At 44.2% G+C, this 18,586-nt stretch overlaps 1 protein-coding gene across 6 annotated transcripts in view; it reads left to right on the top strand.

Moving 5' to 3' along the window:
- Positions 1 to 18,586, top strand: part of FANCD2 (FA complementation group D2) — a 114,710-nt gene that overhangs the window by 38,062 nt on the left and 58,062 nt on the right. For 4 of the 6 annotated variants that reach the window (XM_077326059.1, XM_077326061.1, XM_077326060.1 and 1 more), the window contains 6 exons: positions 4,160 to 4,268; positions 6,877 to 6,912; positions 8,141 to 8,284; positions 9,640 to 9,774; positions 16,291 to 16,422; positions 16,960 to 17,067. In XM_077326059.1, the coding sequence (XP_077182174.1) occupies positions 4,160 to 4,268; positions 6,877 to 6,912; positions 8,141 to 8,284; positions 9,640 to 9,774; positions 16,291 to 16,422; positions 16,960 to 17,067 (664 nt within the window). The remainder of the gene's footprint in view (positions 1 to 4,159; positions 4,269 to 6,876; positions 6,913 to 8,140; positions 8,285 to 9,639; positions 9,775 to 16,290; positions 16,423 to 16,959; positions 17,068 to 18,586) is intronic. The other 2 variants (XM_077326062.1, XM_077326064.1) reach the window with 2 other exon arrangements.

The raw sequence follows: 18,586 nt of genomic DNA on the forward strand, positions 1-18,586 counted from the left end.
GAATCCCTCAGTCAAACCATTGATGTCCTACAAGCTACCAGAGTAAGCTTTCAAGATATTTGCCGAAGGCAATGGTTAGCTGGAAGCCATTATTAGCTCACTTGCAAAGATCTTAGTTTTTAAGATCCCTGCAGAAGGCAAAGGTTAACTGGAGGCCACTAGCTCACTTGCAAAGAGCTCAGGTTGCAGGTGCAATGCTGTGATTGGCTGGCTGGGGGCAGGCTGTTAATCAATTACCCACGTATAAGCTGAGGAGGTCTTTTAAGTGCTAAAAACAGTGCTGGAAAACTCTGCTTATATGCGAGTATGTACAGTACCTTGCAATGATGTGTTTGCAGCTGGAGTGGTGGCCAACAAGAGCACTCTCTGCCTTCTCTTCTTTGCCAGCTCCTTGAAGGATGCTTTTGGACAGGATCCAGGCCATGCCTGTGTCATAGGCTGCTCTTAAACTTTTCATAGTAGGATGTGACGCTTCCTAAGTGACCTGGGACAGTCACTCTCAGCTGAAGCAACCTCACAGAGTTGATATGAATAAAATGGAGAGACAAGAATGATGTAACCCACATGAGCACCATGGAAGGAGAGTAGGATACAAGTATAATAAACATCCTGCACTCTTTGGATTCTAAATTCACTGCAGATTTTTAGGACTGATTTGGAAAGCAGATCCCATGCTACTTTTCCTCTCCACAATATACAGTGCAAGAATCTTAAATCAGTTAACACAGAACTTACTATATCTTGAGTGAGAAAACCCTTCATTTAAGAAGCATTTCACTCATTCCAAAAGAAAAAAAATAGTTTACAGGCTTTGTTTGTTTTTCTGTTTCCCCCCAAATTTCCCATCCCCCTGGGTTTTCGCTTCCTTAGCCTGGTAGTATTGACAAGTATTGAGGGCATTACAGTACTTCCACTCCTTGTTACCTGCTCATGTTACCTCTGTTTAATGAATCTTTCAATTGGAATAATGCCTGCATTTTGATTGGAATAATGCCTGCATCATAGCCTCATATCTTGCCTTTGCTCACCTCCCTTAATTTGGGTCAAGCACTGTATCTTGATCAAGATTTGATACTTCAGGAGAATATGGGTTCTGCAGTCACTCTGCTGCTGGGATGTCTCCCTTGTAAGGCTTGAAACTTAGAGACACGTGTTACTGCCATCATAGATGGAGGTTGTTTGGAACCCATGTTATTCCACATGATGGCTTAGTGTACAGAGAAAGTTGCCATTTGATTTGAGTTTGCATACCTGATGCATATCTGAGAGAGGTGTCTGCTCTCTCCTCAGATAGGTCACAGCAAAGGTATGTTAATCCAAACTGTGTACATATTTTCCCTAAACATTCATATAAGTGGCTGGCTCCTCCAACTAGGGGCAAAGCCCGTTGTATCCAGGAATACAACGTATGGTAGAGCTTGGCAGTGGGAAGAGGAAGGGGAGGAGTTGTCCAGTCTGTAAGGGCATGGGGTTGTCATGTGTGTTGTGTGGGAGGTTGTGGTGGCATGGTGGCAAATGAGGGCGTGGTTGTGGAGATATGGGTGTTGAGAACCTGTGGTTTGGAATGTTCGTTGAGTGTGGGAGAGGACTGACCTTTGGGAATTGTGGCATAGCGGTTACAGATGAGCTTTCCAAAGCCATGTCTTCAGATATGTGAAGGAAAAACCAGATTGGAGACTCTTTTAGGGGGAGATTACATGGCAACCAGTTCCTCCCAGTTCTACGTTATTTCCCTTCTTCTGTGAATTAGGCCACAGAAACCGAAATGTTCCCCTGCCCTAATACACATGGGGTAGTCACAGTACACATTGTCCACCCTGTTCCTTCAATTTTTTCACTGTTGATAAAATGTTATGTGCCCACATGCTTCTTTCATGGTTGCTCCTTAGAGGAAGAACTGTTTTTTGTACCTTGTCGTTTACTACCCAAAGGAGTCTGAAAGTGGTTTACAAACACCTTTTCCCTTCGTCTCCCCACAATAGACAACCTGTGAGGGATGTGGGGCTGTGAAAGGTCTGAGAGAACTAGGAATGGGCCGCAGTGACCCAGCAGGCCTCAGGTGTCTAAAAGAATTTTCCAATCTTCTTCCTTTCCTCTCCCCATAGCAGACTCCCCATGAGAGAGGTGGGGTAGAGAGCCTTACATGGAAACTGGCAACCCTAAGAGGAAGTCTCTCTGTGCACAGGAGTCTTGACCTTAGTAATGTTTTTTATACTGTTTTTTTTTTTTTGCCATAGCTTTTTTTCTGACGCACATGAGATACACTCTCACCACAGAATTATATAATAGCGAAGGGTGGTGACCCTAGGCACATATCATAGGAGGTGGTCTTCAGAAATGATAAAATTTACATATATTAGTTGGAGCCATAATTTACAGATCCCATTCAACCACTCAGCTACACTTTATAAAGAGTTTAATATAGATATTTTATTTAGAGTGTATTATCACAGTTTTGACCATTGAGGAAGACCCAGTAGGGTGGAAATGCATTTGGTCTTATGTACTGTTAATTCTGTATAGTTTTTATGAAGCATTAATTCTGTTTTTAATTGTGCACTATAATAAATAATCAACAAGTTTTACATTATTTTATTGTACAGCTCAGCTTCTGAGTTCCTACCTGTTAAGGTTGGGTTGTGTTCCTTATTTGCTTTTGTTTTTTTGTTTTGTTTTTGTTTTTATTTGCCAGGCCAAGGTTGAAAAAAGTCACTTCAGTTCCCATGTGTCTCCAGACATTCACTTGTTCACTATTTACAGTTTCAGGCTGTAAATATTTATTTAGATCTTCCTGCACTTTCCAGACTCACACGACTGATGCTGGTCTGTCTGTCTGCACCCCAGCATACAAACAGTTGCTGATAAGGGCTGACCGTAGCCCATAGCCCAGGAGGGACACACCTACACCACTCCCTCCCAACTGCAGGCAAAAATGGCTCATTTGAAGGCTGGACTCTGAGGCATTGTAAGATTTTGAAGTTCCACCTCCAAACCTTGAGGAATATTTCTCAACCAGGAAGCCAACCTCCAGGTGGGGCCTGGAGAGCTCCTGGAATTATAGCTTATCTTCATAGCATAAAGATCAGCCCCCCAAGCAGAAAGGGCTACTTTGGAGAGGATTGTGGTGGAGAAGAAACATTTAGGGCCTCCCACACAGGTTGTTGTAGAATTGAAAGACTTGAGGCCTACTGCACAGGGTTGTTGTGCAGATGAAACAGGAGACAAAAGAACCTCTGCAACAGCATCCAGTTTCGTCTGCAGAATAACGCTGTGCAGTGGCCTCAAATCTGCAGAGAGTTGCAAAGAAGAAATACACTTGACTTGGATGTGTCTAACCCCCAGGCAGAGCAGTATTTTAAGTGAGAAGGGGCTTTTCTGTGGCCTCCCCGGCAGCCAACTGTTTGGCAGAAGGGGAACGTCCCCCCCTCAAAAGGAAGGCCCACACCCATGCCCTCAGACTCCCCTGCATTGCTCTTGGAAATGCCTCCCTCCCCTCAGTCAGGGGCTGTCAGAGGCTCCTTTGCAGCAGGCCTGAAGGGAGGGGGAGGGGGAGCACTCACCAGCCTCCTGCCAGCTCTGTCAGGGTTCTGAGGCAAAGTGAAGGAAGTTACAGTTGGACATAACAGTTAGGACAGCCTTGGGGTGAAAAGGGCTGGTACAGCCTGTCCAAGCCTCTGTTCTCATCCTCCTTGGCAGCCCTACTGACCTCTTCTCCATGTGGTGGTCAGGGGCAGATTGGCAGCGATGTATCCAGATTCCCCCTGGCTGGGCTGGGTGGATGGGCCCTGTCAGATCTTTGGCCCTATCAGAACTTTGGCTTCGCGCCTCCCGACTTTCTGGAACTCTGGACTGTCCTGGTGAGGGCCGAATCGGAAGGCACATCGCGCCTTCTGATTGGGCCCTCACCCAGACCGGCCCTGCCCACTCTCACCCACTTAAGCCTTAGCCTTTTATGTTTATACAGCGACAGCTGTATAAAGATAGCTTTACTGTTCCCTGGCATCATTTTAGCACTTCATTGCTTTCTGTTAGTGCTGCTCTGCCTGCCATTGCATTGTTTTTTTGGGTGGTAATTTAGCCACCAAACTGTTGTTCAGAACTATTTTTTTTGTTCAGATGCTAGAAAAATTCTTCCTATTCTTTCCCTGCTTCTTTTCAGTCTCTCTGCAAGTCAAGTGAACATCAGTCAGGACAGTGTTAAGCTCCTCTTTGAGGTCATAAGATCAGCTGTTAAATTCCAGAAGACTGTTTTGGAAGCCTGGATTAAGGTGAGACTGGACTTTCCACCTGGATCTGCTCTCTCATCTCTTGCCCTTTCTTTAAAATGCAGTTTTGTCCAGCTGTCTTACATTTTAGATGTCATCCAAGAATTCTGTTGAAAATTCTGTTTTCTTCCTTAAAATGAAATATGGTGTCACACTATTTTAATTATTGTTATTAAAGACTAGCTCTTTTTAATTCAAAGCATACGTATGCTCTGGAAGAATTTCTGTTTAGGAAAAAATATGTTGTGGACACATCAGAAGAAGCAGAGCCATAAACATCAAACAACATCTAGGGTAAAGTTGTGCTTTGCTGTCTTGCTAACCAGACTGGCAGGCACTTTATGCTGCAGAAGTTCAGCCTAGAATCAGGACAATCACAGTGCCATGCTCCTTATTGAGTGTTGTACGCTGCTAGTGTAATATAGCCCCTTTGGTATTGTGAAGTCTTTTTGGTCTCCTTGGTGTCATCATGGAGCCTTAAGGAGGCTTCTTAACATCCAAGTTCTTGCCACTTGAGAATAATTAAACTGCAAGAAAACTGAAGTAGACCAAGCATCTGAGACAGCTTTTTGCAATACTACAGCAGTCTATGACATGGTAGCTGGAGAGAGAAGATAGGATGTGCTGCTGCAAAATTAGTAGGCCAGGATAGATGCCCTAGAAGGGACGGTTTCTTCCCCAACTTTTTCCTCATGAGGAGACATACCTTGTGTTTGGATTTCGATTGTAAGCTGATACTTTTTCATATTTGGGCTTTCCTCCCCTTGTTTCCCAGAATGAAATTCACCATATGTTTTCTGGATTGAGTCAGGCGGCAGCCTCCCATGATGCTTTGCTCCCTTCCCCTTTTCCAATTTTTTTCTTTTTTTGCACAATGGTGCTTGCTTGCACCCTTCTTTTCGGTCGATTGACCTATATAAAAAATTCATCAATAGAGACTGCAATCCATTATAAAAGTTAATCGATATGTGTAGTAAAAAATACAAAAGTATTGCTACATAAAAATATTAAGATAATAAAACAATGTTAAAAACAATGTATTGATGGAAACAATATGTTATTGTAGGCAGGGGGGGAAGGGTTATAACATGTAAAGAAGAAGGGGGAAGAAACCTCAAAGGAGTTAACTGCAGGGACAGGGAATCAATACATCTTCTAGAGCAGTCTGTTAACCCAAGTGATAAGATGGCCTATCCATTACCCATTACTATCGTTCAGACATTCTTTCCGATCTAATTCTTGTAGAGATGTAAAGGAATTTTGCTACCATGTTAGAAATGAGTGGGTCTTTATCCCTTAGCAAAAATTTAACTAGAGTGTCACTATTATGAGATGATAAGGATGAGTGTCTAGTGTAGTGGGATAGTAAAGTGAGGAATAGATGTTTTTGGGAGCTTTCATTAAAAGGACAATATAATAAGATGTGCGAAATTTTCTCAGGTCGGGAGTTATCACAGGGGCATACACTTAGCTCCAGCGGACAATTGAGAAACCTGCCCTTGAGGGTGGCTGAGGGGAATGAGTTGAAACGTGCTCTTGAGAAGGCCCAACAGTATTTTGCTATTGAGATGTTTGTGAGATACGGAGCTGGAGCATATCCTGACCATCCTTTCAGAGTGCTATAGATTCTAGGAAGAATTTAGAATTCCTCCTGAGAATCTATATCGGAAAGACATTGCCGCGTTGTGACCTTTCCTTCCACCATTCTGTGCCCTCGATTGTCTTCCTTCTCGCAGGTATACTTGATGTTTTTTTTTAAATACCTAGGTTATCATATTGCAAAACTGCTGCATTGTAACGCAGAAAACTGCTTCTTTTTAATACTTAAAATAACAAAAGCAGCGGAACTGTCTGGGCGACAGCAGCTGCAGGCATGACAGTACACTCCCAAGTGGTTTGCTGGTTGGACTGATCACACAGGACATGGCCAAATCCCTCTTGAGCCTTTGATTGTGCACATGGGTTCAACAGCAGCCCATGTCAGTAGGTTGACATCTGGAGCTGCTTAGTATTTCTTTTGCCTACTGACACAGAATGCTGTTGAACTCATGTGCCCGATCAGGGGCTCGAGAGTGATTAGGCCAGGCCCTGGGTAGTCAGTGTGACTGTGACTGGCTGGCCACTCGGGAGTGCACTGTCATGCCCACAGCAGCTGACACCCAGACAGTACCATCACTTTCACTATTTCTAAGTATTTAAAAAAGCAGTCTTGCATATTACAATGCAACAGCATCGTAACAAGATAATGTACTTAAAAAAACAACAACATAACATCCAGCATACCCGTGGGGTAAAGTGGGGAGGCAATAGAGGAAACAGAATGGTGGAATGAAGGGGCGCAATGAAAAGAAAGGTGCAAACAGGCGCCATTTTTTTCAGGCCATCTTTGAATTAGGCACCACTCCTAAGAAGGCTTTGAGGCGGTGGGAGTGAGATGGAAGAGGGGAGTTGCTTGGGCACTTTTCTCATTGAAGGGGTGGGATAATGGCAATGAGGAAAGGGGCATTCACAAATGACTCAGAATTGTGGGCATGGGGAAAAAAACCAAGTACATGCTTATTTATATATTTGTGTGACTGTTACAATAGCCTTGCGTTTCCTCTTCATCTAGGCTATTGAAAATGTAGCTTCTGCCTCTGAGCATAAGGTAATACATATCTCATATAGATTTTGCAGACTCTTTTTAGGCATGTTTGAGGTCTAGAACTGATTTCCTTTGTGGCACACTCTTCGAAAACTTCACTGTGGCAGTTTGAATGTGTGAGGAATTGCTACACAGAACAAAAGGTTGTGTCTAGGGATGTGCAAATCAATCGAGCCAAAAGGAACTCAAATCAGCCTTGATTTGAGCATGGATTGGCCCAATCCGCGATTTCTCAATAAGTTTAAATGGCCAAATCCAACCTTGTTTGAATTGCTGAATTGCAATCAGCATTCCCCTTTTTATCTCTTCCGCGCTCTGGAATTGTGGTTTGTGGTAGAAGCACCAAACTTGCAGAGTTGTTGCAGAAGCCTTTCCTCAAAGAACCCCCAAGTTGCAGAAAGATTGGACCAGGGGGGTCTGTCCAATCTTCACTATTTCCTGTGATGAGAAAAAAACAGATTATTTGGACTGTTTGTAAATTCTGACTGTAAGAAATAATGGAGGTTGTATGGGAGTGTACCCCCTTTGGGTGCCCCTAGAATTTGGCTCCCTGGTTCAATCTTTTTGCAACTTGGAGGTTGTTTTGAATAGAGGTTCCTGCAGCCATGCAGCAAGTTTGGTGCCGCTACCTCAACCCTGCCCCCCCCCCCCAAGAAAAAACAAAAAGGGGAAAATTCCCATAGGTTTCATTGGTGCTGAATCTATTTGGATTTGGTCGAATTGCTTCATACCAAAGAGTTTTTCCCTTCCTTGCACATCCCTCATTGTGTCTAAGTTGTCATTCATATGCTTTCCCTATGTTGCAGGTAGAGAGACTATTATTGTCCTTGTTCAGTTTTTCCATTAAGTAAATCCCTTCATTCAGTGTAATTTGGAGTAGCAGCAATAGTGGAATGGCAGACTTCTGTCTTATGAAGGGAATTAATGTCAGAGAATACCTGCTGTTCTGTGGCCGAGAATTTTGTCTTAGATACTTTCAGTTTCTTTGAAGTATTCAAATGTATAGATTTAATTGACGGTTGTTAGTCTTAATGGATTATTGACAGAATGTAGATTTTATTGTTTAAGGCAAAGAGAAATAAATATGTTGCAGGATTCTATGCAAACTGCCACAGGTTCTGTGTTTAGTGTTCATCATTTTAGATTGTTTGCCTAATCCAGTTTCTTGTTCTTCCATCTTGCTTGGTGTTAACTTTTGTATAATCTGCTTCATTGTTTCACTTGCAAAAAGGTTCTGGATTTGATAGTGCTGTTGATAATCTGTGCAATAAATGTGAAGAACCAGAAGCAAATTGAACGAGTCTTAAGGAACAAGATTCGGTCAGGCTGTATACAAGAGCAGTTGCTGCAGATTGCCATCAGGCATCAGTCACAGGTGAACTCCCAAATTCCATCATCAATGCCTAGAATCTGCAAAGTTTTTAGCTGGCTCACATATTTATTTGATTATCAAATATATATCCTGCTTCCTCTCCCATGAATGAGACTTGGCGTGGTTAACTGCATATATAACACACCTGATAAAAACAGAACAAAAATAAATAAATAAACTTTAAAAATATAAAACAATTACGAATCTATCAAGTAACATTGGGGAGAGATTAGACTCTTGCAGAACTTCACAAATTAGGATCTGTGGTAATGACCTCTCTCCGCCCACTGGTAACCTCTGGGACCATGTGGCCTGCTCTGTGAGTGGGGGCCCCTATAACCTTGATCCATTTCAGTCGGGTTTCCAGTCTGGCCATGGGGTAGAGAAAGCGCTAGTCGTCCTGGCGGATGACCTCCGCCGCCAGCTGGACTGAGGCGGATCAGCGCTGCAGCATTTGACACAATCATGAGCTCCTAGCTCACTGCCTCGCTAGAATCAGGATGCGGAGACAGCCCTCAAATGGCTGATCTCCTTCCTCTGGGATTACAGACTGAGGGTAGCAATAGGAGAGAGAATATCTAGCCATCACCAGCTCACATGTGGAGTCCCACATGGAGCAGTCCTTTCTACAATTGTATTTAATATTGTCATGCGCTCTCTTGCTCAGCTGGTGCGGAGGTTTGGACTGGGTTGCCACCAGTACACAGAAGACACCCAGCTCTACCTCCTAATGGATGACCGCCCTGACTGTCACCCAGAATCTTTAGCCAGATGCCTGGAAGCAGTGACAAAATGGTTTTGGTTATCATCTTTAAGGTCATACACGGTCTGGGCTCAATATACCTGAGGGATCGACTCTCTGCCTACACCCCTCAGAGAGCCTTATGCTCCACCAGTTCCAACTTCCTAGTTATCCCTGGACCCTAAGAAGCCTGCTTGACCTCAACCAGGGCAAGAGCTTTCTCAGCTTCTGTAGTTGAGTTCCTGAAGCCTGTAACTTGATAGCAAAGGGGTTGCTCTCAGACAAGATCTCTAAAGTTCATTGGAAGCCAATTTCTTTTTAATATAAGGCATAATAGACCTCTGAATACTTACTTTTGGGAAAGCTTCCTAGTTGTAATTCTTCCTTTATTGTCCTCATAATTTTGGAAATGTAATTGTGTTGGCTTCTGCAAGTCCCGACCAAGAACTTGGATATTTTCTGAATTCCTCTTTATGAGATGTTGCATTATTTCCAGTAAATGGTGGTGATATTACCTGGGCAATAAACTAAAAACACTGTCTTGGAATTGGGTGAAAACTTGGGACGGAGGTAGAATTGTGTGTTCAAGTCCTTTTTTATTGGTTTCAATTTCCAGGTAATGAGAGACCTCTTTCCAGCCATCCTGTCGGTGGCTGAGATCTTTCTGCATGCTGTGGACCCCTGTGTTGTCTCTTTTGGTAGCTGCATGTACAAGCAAGCATATGCAGCCTTTGACTCATATTGTCAGCAGGTAACATGGCAATTTCATTATCTGCTGTAGAATATGTATTTTAAAAATGTTATATATATTTTAGTCTGCTTTTCTAAGACAGCATATATCATTCTTCTCACCTCCATTTTCATCCTCAAAATTCTGTGAAGTAGCTTATAAGTTGAAAGAGGATAACTGGCCCAAGGTCATCCAGGGAACTTCATGACTGAGTGGACAACAGCTCATGGGTTCTTCAAATCTTCCAATCACTACAACATGCAGGGTCTCTGAATATAATGCTAAGTGTATTTTGTATGTGGTATGTGAGATAGGAGAGAGCATGGAAAGAGTATTTTTAAAACACAAACTGTTGGATTCCAAAGTTATCATTTCTGCACATCCTTCATTCCCTGTTGTCTCTTAGGGAGGCATAGTTGTGGTTTCAATGACCAAGAAAAAGTCCAACGTAAGTTTTTCCCATTTTACAATTCACGCTGTTCCAAAGTATATTGGTTTTCCAACTAAAACTTATATAGAAGAACTTCAGGAGTTTGATCTAAAACCTCTCATCTCGTAGGATGCCTGTCTGCGAATATGAAATTAATAGGTTCCTCTTCAGTACACATGTAAAGACACATGTAAAGGCACAGTTGTTTACTTGAAGGCAAATGCCACAATCTACTTCAAATTCTGGATCATGGGCATGGGCTAAGTGCTCAGAACCTTCCAAAAGCAAAGTTAATGATTAATGGGCAAAGCTGCATTCTCCATGAGATGGAAGCTTCACAAGGAACTGTCTTATACAGATAAAGACCATTGACCTGTCATTGCCTGCTCTGATTGGCAGTGGGCAACCAGGATCTTGAATGTCTTTCATATGATACAACAGATGATCCTTTTAACTGGAAATGCCAGGGATTGAACCTTGGAGTTCTTGCATGCCAAGTTGTTGTTTTACAACAGAACCATTGCTTTCTACAAGATAACTATTGATAGCTATGCAAAAGTATTTATTTATTTATTTATTTATTTATCATACTTATATACCGCCCTCCCCGGAGGCTCAGGGCGGTTTACATCATAACAGAGAACAATACATAAAACAGTCTGTAACATGTATAACTGATAACTAATAATTGTAACCAAAATAACAGCACAATATAACGGTATAACAATATAGTACTACAAACAGGTCCAGGGCTTATTGATGGGATTCTGAGGGGGGTGGTTTATTTATTGAATTCTGAGGGGGGGGGTGGGGGGGAGCAGGGGCCCTTGGTCGCTGTTGATTACGTCTGGTCTCAGCCAAATGCCTGGTGGAGGAGCTCCTTTTTGCAGGCCCTGCGGAACTGTTTAAGCTCCGTCAGGGCCCTGATCTCTTCTGGGAGCTCGTTCCACCAGGTAGGGGCCAGAACAGAGAATGCTCTGGCCCTGGTTGAGACCAGACGGACTTCTTTAGGGCCAGGGATCCTTAGCTGGTTGGTGGTAGTAGAGCGCAGAGCTCTTTTGGGGGCATAGGCGGGGAGGCGGTCCCTCAGGTACACTGGGCCCTGACCGCGTATGGCCTTGAAGGTAATAACCAGAACCTTTAGTCTGATCCGGAATTCAACTGGTAACCATTGCAGCTGGTGGAGAATAGGCCGGATATGAGACCTCCACGGTGTTGCTGTGAGGATCCTGGCTGCTGCATTTTGAACCAGTTGTAGTTTCCGGGTCAGGGCTGAGGGCAGGCCTGCGTAGAGCGAGTTACAAAAGTCCAGTCTAGAGGTGACCGTCGCATGGATCACTGTGGCTAGATGTTCCGGGGCCAGGTAGGGCGCTAGTAGTTTGGCTTGGCGGAGATGGTAAAATGCCAGCCGCGCTACCTTTGTGATCTGGGCCTCCATTGTGAGGGAGGCGTCCAGAATCACGCCTAGGTTCCTGGCGGAGTGAGCCGTAGAGAGCTGCACGCCATCCAGGGTAGGCAGGCGCGCTTCCTCACATGGCCCCTTCCTACCCAGCCACAGGACCTCCGTCTTTGAAGGATTGAGCTTCAGACGACTCTGCTTGAGCCATCTCGTCACTGCTTCCAGGCAGCTGGCTAATGCTTCTGGGGGAGAGTCAGGGCGGCCATCCATCAGGAGGAAGAGCTGGGTGTCATCTGCATATTGGTGGCAACCCAGCCCAAACTTCCGTACCAGTTGTGCGAGAGGGCGCATGAAGATGTTAAATAGGATAGGAGAGAGGACCGCTCCTTGTGGGACTCCACAAGTAAGTTGCCGGCGGTCTGATGTTTTCTCTCCTATTGCAACCCTCTGTCCACGATCCTGAAGGAAGGAGATCAGCCATTGAAGGGCTGTCCCTTGTATTCCAGCATCGATGAGGCGGCGAGCTAGAAGCTCGTGATCGACTGTGTCGAACGCCGCTGAGAGGTCTAATAATATCAGCAGTGCCGACCCACCTCGGTCCAACTGGCGACGGAGGTCGTCCGTCAGGGCGACTAGCGTTGTCTCTACCCCATGGCCAGGCCGGAAGCCAGACTGGGATGGGTCTAGGACCGAAGCTTCTTCCAGGTACTCCGTCAGTTGGTTTGCGACTGCCCTTTCTATCGTCTTGCCCAGAAATGCTAGGTGCGAGACGGGCCTGTAGTTGTTAGGCTCTTGTGGATTTAGAGATGTTTTTTTCAACAGTGGACGTACCATGGCCTCTTTCAAACCCTCCGGGAATTCTCCTGTTGTGAGAGATAGGTTGATTATCTCCCGGAGGGGGCCCTTTATTCTTATGCCGGCTGTTTTTAAGAGCCAGGATGGGCAAGGGTCTAGTGGGCATGTAGTTGGTCTTGTTGTCGCTAGTATCCTGTCCACTTCGGCCAGCGTGAGTCGTCTGAAGTTACTCATAGTTTTCTCCAAAGACGGCCAAGGGGCCTCTAGTTCACTTTTTGTATCTAAGGTTGGAGGGAGGTCGTGGCGGAGTGTCGAGATTTTGTCTGCAAAATGACTCGCAAATGCCTCACAGCTGATGTCCAATTGGCTACTGTTTTGTTGCCCTTCAATCAGGGCAGTGAGGGATCGAACTACCTTAAACAATTGAGCTGGGCGTGAGTCTGCAGATGCGATGGTAGCCAAGTAAAAATTGCGTTTTACTGACTTCACCGCCATCTCATAGGCTTTCATCTGCATTCTATAAGATGTTCTCGAGGCTTCGTCACGAGTCTTCCTCCAAACTCGCTCTAGCCGTCTCAGTTCCCGTTTCTTGTCGCGAAGCTCCTCGGTGTACCAGGGGGCCCGCTTGAGACGGGGCCGGAGAGGGCGTCGGGGAGCTATCTCATCAATGGCAGTCAGCAGTCTGTCATGCCAGTCACTGACCAGGCCATTGAGAGAAGTGCCGGGAGGCATTGGTTCCCGCAGAGCGTTCAGGAATCCTATTGGATCCATAAGTCTCCGCGGGCGAGCTAAAATTTGCTCGGCGCCCAACTGAGGAGGTGGTGGAAGCCTTAGCCGAGCCTTTAGAGCATAGTGGTCTGACCATGGCACAGCTGTTGTTGTGACCAGATCCACATCCAAACCTACGCCGAAAATAAGGTCCAGGGTGTGGCCTGCTTGATGGGTGGGGCCAACAACAAATTGCGAGAGCCCCAGTGTTGCCATGGTTGACACTAGGTCCTGTCCAGTTCTAGAGGACAGTAGCTCAGCATGGACGTTAAAGTCCCCCAGGACTAGTAGACTGGAGAACTGTAGCGTCCAGGCCGCCACCGCCTCTAGCAGGGCAGGCAGGGCGTCTGGCGGTGCATTGGGCGCGCGGTACACTAGCCAGATGGCCACGCTCTCGGTTGATCCCCATCCGAGGCCAACACATTCAATGCCTGGTATTGACGGCGCAGGGAGGGCTCTAAAGGAGAAAGCCTCTCGGGTTAGGATTGCCACCCCTCCTCCCCACCCCGCTGTCCGGGACTGGTGGAGGACAGAGAACCCAGCAGGGGCTAGGTCTTTGAGGGCAACTGTCTCCCCTTCCCTGGTCCAGGTTTCTGTCAAGCACGCCAGGTCCGCTCTTTGCTCTGCAAAGTAGTTTTGCAGCGTAGAGGTTTTGTTGTTTATTGACCTGGCGTTGCACAGCACCAGTGTCAGAGGCGGATTGTTTACCTTTGCCTCCACCCTAGTGTCACGAGGGATGGGGCGGAGTCTGGAGGGGGCCTGAGTATGTTTGGTTTTCGGCCCCCTTGGTTTGATGTACCTCCGCCATCCGCTGTCCCTGCCTTTGCCCCTTATTATTGGGATCCCTGACCCTATCAAGGCCCCTGCTTTTCCTCCTTCTTCAGATTTGTTAGGCATTGTGAGCTCTGTGGACACTGTTGGTTCAATTCTTGGTTCAGTGGTTTGGCTGGGGTTGATTGTTAAACCCCGGTTCTGTCTTTGTGTGTGTGAGTTTGTGTATCTGTGGGAGGTTGGCCCTGATCGCTAATTACAGCCTCTCAGGTATACATGTATTTATTGCAAAATAGATTTTTAAAACAATATTGACCCTGGTGACAACCTCAATTAACAATCAGATTATACAATGACAACAAAAAGTGATCATTATTGACCCTGACCACACATGTTTTGGCACATTGGCCTTTCTCAGTGGTCAAACAAATTATGAAGAAGAAGGGTTGGTTCTTATATTTTCCTCTCCCCACAACAGATACCCTGTGAGGTGGGTGAGGCTGAGAGAACCCTGATATGACTGCTTGGTCAGAACAGCTTTATCAGTGCTGTGGTGAACCCAAGGTCACCCAGCTGATTGCATGTGGGGGAGCGCGGAATCATACCCGGCTCGCCAGATTAGAAGTCCACATTCCTAACCATTACACCAAACTGATATTAAAGGATGGCTCCTGACATTGCAACAATTGACAAAGATGATTTTTTTTTACATTATCTGTGACCAAAAGCAAAGATATTAATCAGAGGCCTCATTCTTGAGTTTGCTGTCAGGGTCAGATACACTATATTAGGTTTAGTTGTGCACCTTTCTCACTTGGTCAGAAAAATTGAGTGCCATCAGGAACCAATAGTGATACAATAGTAAAAAAAATAGCACAAATACAGATACGCTACCTCTTTTGTACTATCACATCACTATTACTACAAAGTATCCTACCCTTTTTTACATTTTCTTCTTTCATTGACCCAAGTAGTCAGATATTTTCCTTCTATGTTTTTCTTTTGTAAAGAAAAGTCAACTTTTATTCTGTATGTTTGATGAGTTGCCTTGAATTCCTTTTAAAGAGATCTATGGTTTTAACATGTTTGTATTAGACCTCACTTTGTGTGTAACATGCCATCAAGTCACTTCTAATTTATGGTGACACTAGGAATTGAAGTTCTCCCCGGCAGCCTATCATCAACAGCCATTCTCAGGTCTTATCAACTAAGGGTTGTGACTTCCTTGGTGGAGTCAATCCATCTAATTTGTTTGTTTATTTATTTGATTGATGCTGTGTCTTCCTCTTTTCCTACTGCCTTCAACTTAGCATTATTGTATTTTCCATCATTCAAGTTTATGCCTTAATGACAGATGCTCCTGAGGAAAAAAACTGAAAACTTTTATGCAAGTATCCAGAAAGACATTGATCACACACTTTAAAAAAATGTACTTATAATCACAGATGACTGCAGTGCAAAAGCAAGGATGTTCCACGTAACCATTTATTTATACCAGAGTTTTATATTATGTATCTTGGGTAGAATGGAATAATGATAGCGGGCAACCCCAAGTTGACATTCCTAACTGGATTTCACATGTCGAGGTAGATGCAAAGCTGCTTGAGTTATAGTGATTAGGAGAGAGAGGAGAGCAAGGGAAACCACCTCCTCCACAGCCTCTGTCTCTTGCCTTTGGCATAGGTGCTGCAGTTTCATTTTGGCTCTAGCTAAATTTCTGAGTTCCCTTGGAGGATTGCTGCCAGGCTGCTCCTGAGAGAATGTTTTCATTCACACTCTCCTGGGTTCTCATAAAGAAAGCTGACTTGTTTTCCTTTCCCATTGGGTACCAGGTACAAGGTCTCTGTGTCTAGAATGTAGCTTTGATGATGCTGTTCTTTACTCATTGGGTTATGAGATGTTTAGTTATGTATATCTTCCTGAGTCCTTGCTGACGTCACTGTATATTTCTGAGGCCCAGTGGATCAAAGCCTGCTATTTTGGCAAATGTTATGTTTTAGTAAAATCTCCTTGTAAGCAAACCTGGATCTTGCATATAGTTTTCTTGGGATTTCTGCAAATTTCTACAGTTCAGGTCAGGGCTCCAAATACGCTCTTACTTTTTCTTATTTAATTATGTCAAGCATCCACGTTTAGAAGTGTATTTTGTACTACTTTTGCACTGTCCTAATCTTGATTTCAGTATAATGTCACTTCATTCTTCCAGCCAGTTTGTTTTGGTGCCCTGGTGTATGATAATCAGTTGCTGAAGAGACAAACAAATAAGGGGAAAATAATGCATTCAGCTGAAGGTCAGCAGCTCCTAATCTGTATCCAGTGCCATTCATTCCAAAGTTGGATGTGCCTGCTTCAGAATTCTTTCTTTTCCCTGCAGGAGATTGTTGGTGCTTTGGTGACGCACGCATGTGGTGGAAATGATATGGAAGTGGATGTCTCTCTAGATGTGCTAGTTGACCTGGTGTCTGAACAGACCTCATCCATAGTTCCATATGCTGTCTTTCTGAAGGTAAGCAGAGTGCTTTGACTGTAGTAACAAAAGGCAAACAGCTAACCTCTCAAAGACAGTGTCAAAAATACTAGTTTTTTTTTTGGGGGGGGAGTGAGAAGAGGCAGTAAAAAAAACCCCACAGGTATTTAAAAACAAATTCCTAGCACCCTACCAATTATGCTTAGTTTACATAAGAGCAAATAAACATGATGTCAATGGGAGGGGTCTGATTTCAGTCTTCCATGGCTGGCTTCTTTTACTAAAATCCCTGTACATTCAGAATCTCTTAAGAACTGGGGCCCAGCTCATCTGTGTTAGGGAATTCTGACAATGTGCTCTTGTGTAACAATGTAGGTGGCTACCTTACTATGTCAGAGGAAGGTTAAACTAGTTCAGGATTCTTTGTAATCATTAGACACAGGGCGGTCCTTCTGCCCACTCCTGGCCTGGATGAACCCACTCTGTGTGTTCTTTTGCTGTAGTGCACATCAATTATTGAAACAAGTTGTAAAGATATTGCAGAGTTTTGCTGGGTCTAATATTCTTTTCTTTCAGAGCATTTTAGACTACGTAGACAATCTAAGTCCACAGCAAATCCGGAAGCTATTCTACATCCTTAGCACATTGGCATTCAGTCAGGAGCCCAGAAGCAGCCACATTCAGGTGAATGATAATGTAGCATGGTTGTGATGAATGTCCAAAGTCTGTGTATGTCTGCGACCAGATATGAATTTCATGCTCATCCAAACATATGTATCTGTTTCTCCATTGCTCAGCAAATATCATAAAGGGAAACAAAACTCAACCTGAAAAACAGATAAGAACTACAAAGCTTAGGGATAAAACCGCTTACTTCTTTATTCCTGCCTGGCATATAACAACCGATACAAACATATTGCAGGGCCAGCAATAACAGATTAAAGTAAGCAAATAATGTCATTAGTGTTTATATAATGATAACAGCAGCACTAATTTCTCCTTATTTGTTACCCACAGGTATTTACATCCCTCTTGAAAATGGGGAAAAATGTATAACTGTGTTTTATATTGACCCCTGGGGAAGATCAGTATGATCAAAACACATTAGGTCTGAACTTGTTTGCATTAGTGGTATACGCACTGAGATGCTTTATGTGTGCCCAATAGATAAGATATTCTTTTATTGTTTTTAAACATTTTGATCTCTAATAAAGTGTTTATATTTTTCTATATACTGTTTTATCCCTAAGCTTTGTGGTTCTCTCCCTTGCTCCGTTGCTCAAATCAATGAATGCCAAATTGAAATTCAGCTGTGTTAATGAGAAACAATGGATTAAAATGATACTAAATGTGAGGGACTCAGCAACTATTATAAAAGTAGCAAAGTTTTTACTGGCAATTTTAAATGAAAATCTTTTACGATAGATTTTACATCTGAAACTGTTTGAAATTTTCGTTTTATGGTTTGCAATTTTATTCCAATAAATGTACTCTGAATCTGAATGCCAACAAATGTGTCAGACTTTGTCAATGTAAAACAAAGGGGCTTGTGAACCCTTAAAAGAATAAGTTTGTCAACATCTTGTTCACAAAACCTTAGGCAATAATAAGCATGTTTGTCTTTAAGAAGTAACAGGATTTGCAGGATGTGAATGGTGGTGACTGTTTGTGCATTGGTTGTTCTATGCTGCTTCTCTCCTTTTACCTGTGATCTGATGGGGTGACATTTAGTATGTGTACTTTATTATTATTATTATTATTGAATTTATTTCCCGCCACTCCCTTGCGGCTCGTGGCGGGTTACAACAGTATAAACACCCCATAAAATACATTAAAACCAATTAACATGTCAATAGTTAATGACTACCTGGCAAGAGCGGCTAATCAACTACCCATTCCCCCCCTAGCAAGTGGAGAGGGGATACTGATGGTACTCGTGTCTAATCCCAATCCTCAGGTCCTGGGGGGGCGTAGATGTTAAGCCTGGTCTCAACTGTAAACCTGGCGGAAGAGCTCCGTCTTGCAGGCCCTGCGGAACGATGGAAGGTCCCGCAGGGCCCGCAGCTCTCCCGGGAGCTCATTCCACCAGGCAGGGGCCAGGACCGAGAAGGCCCTGGCCCTGGTTGAGGCCAGGCGTGCTTCCCTAGGGCCGGGGACGACCAATAGATTTTCTCCCGCAGAACGTAAAGCTCTACGGGGGGCA

The sequence above is a fragment of the Paroedura picta genome, chromosome 3 (assembly GCF_049243985.1).
Source record: "Paroedura picta isolate Pp20150507F chromosome 3, Ppicta_v3.0, whole genome shotgun sequence".
In the NCBI taxonomy this organism is placed as follows: Eukaryota; Metazoa; Chordata; class Lepidosauria; order Squamata; family Gekkonidae; genus Paroedura; species Paroedura picta.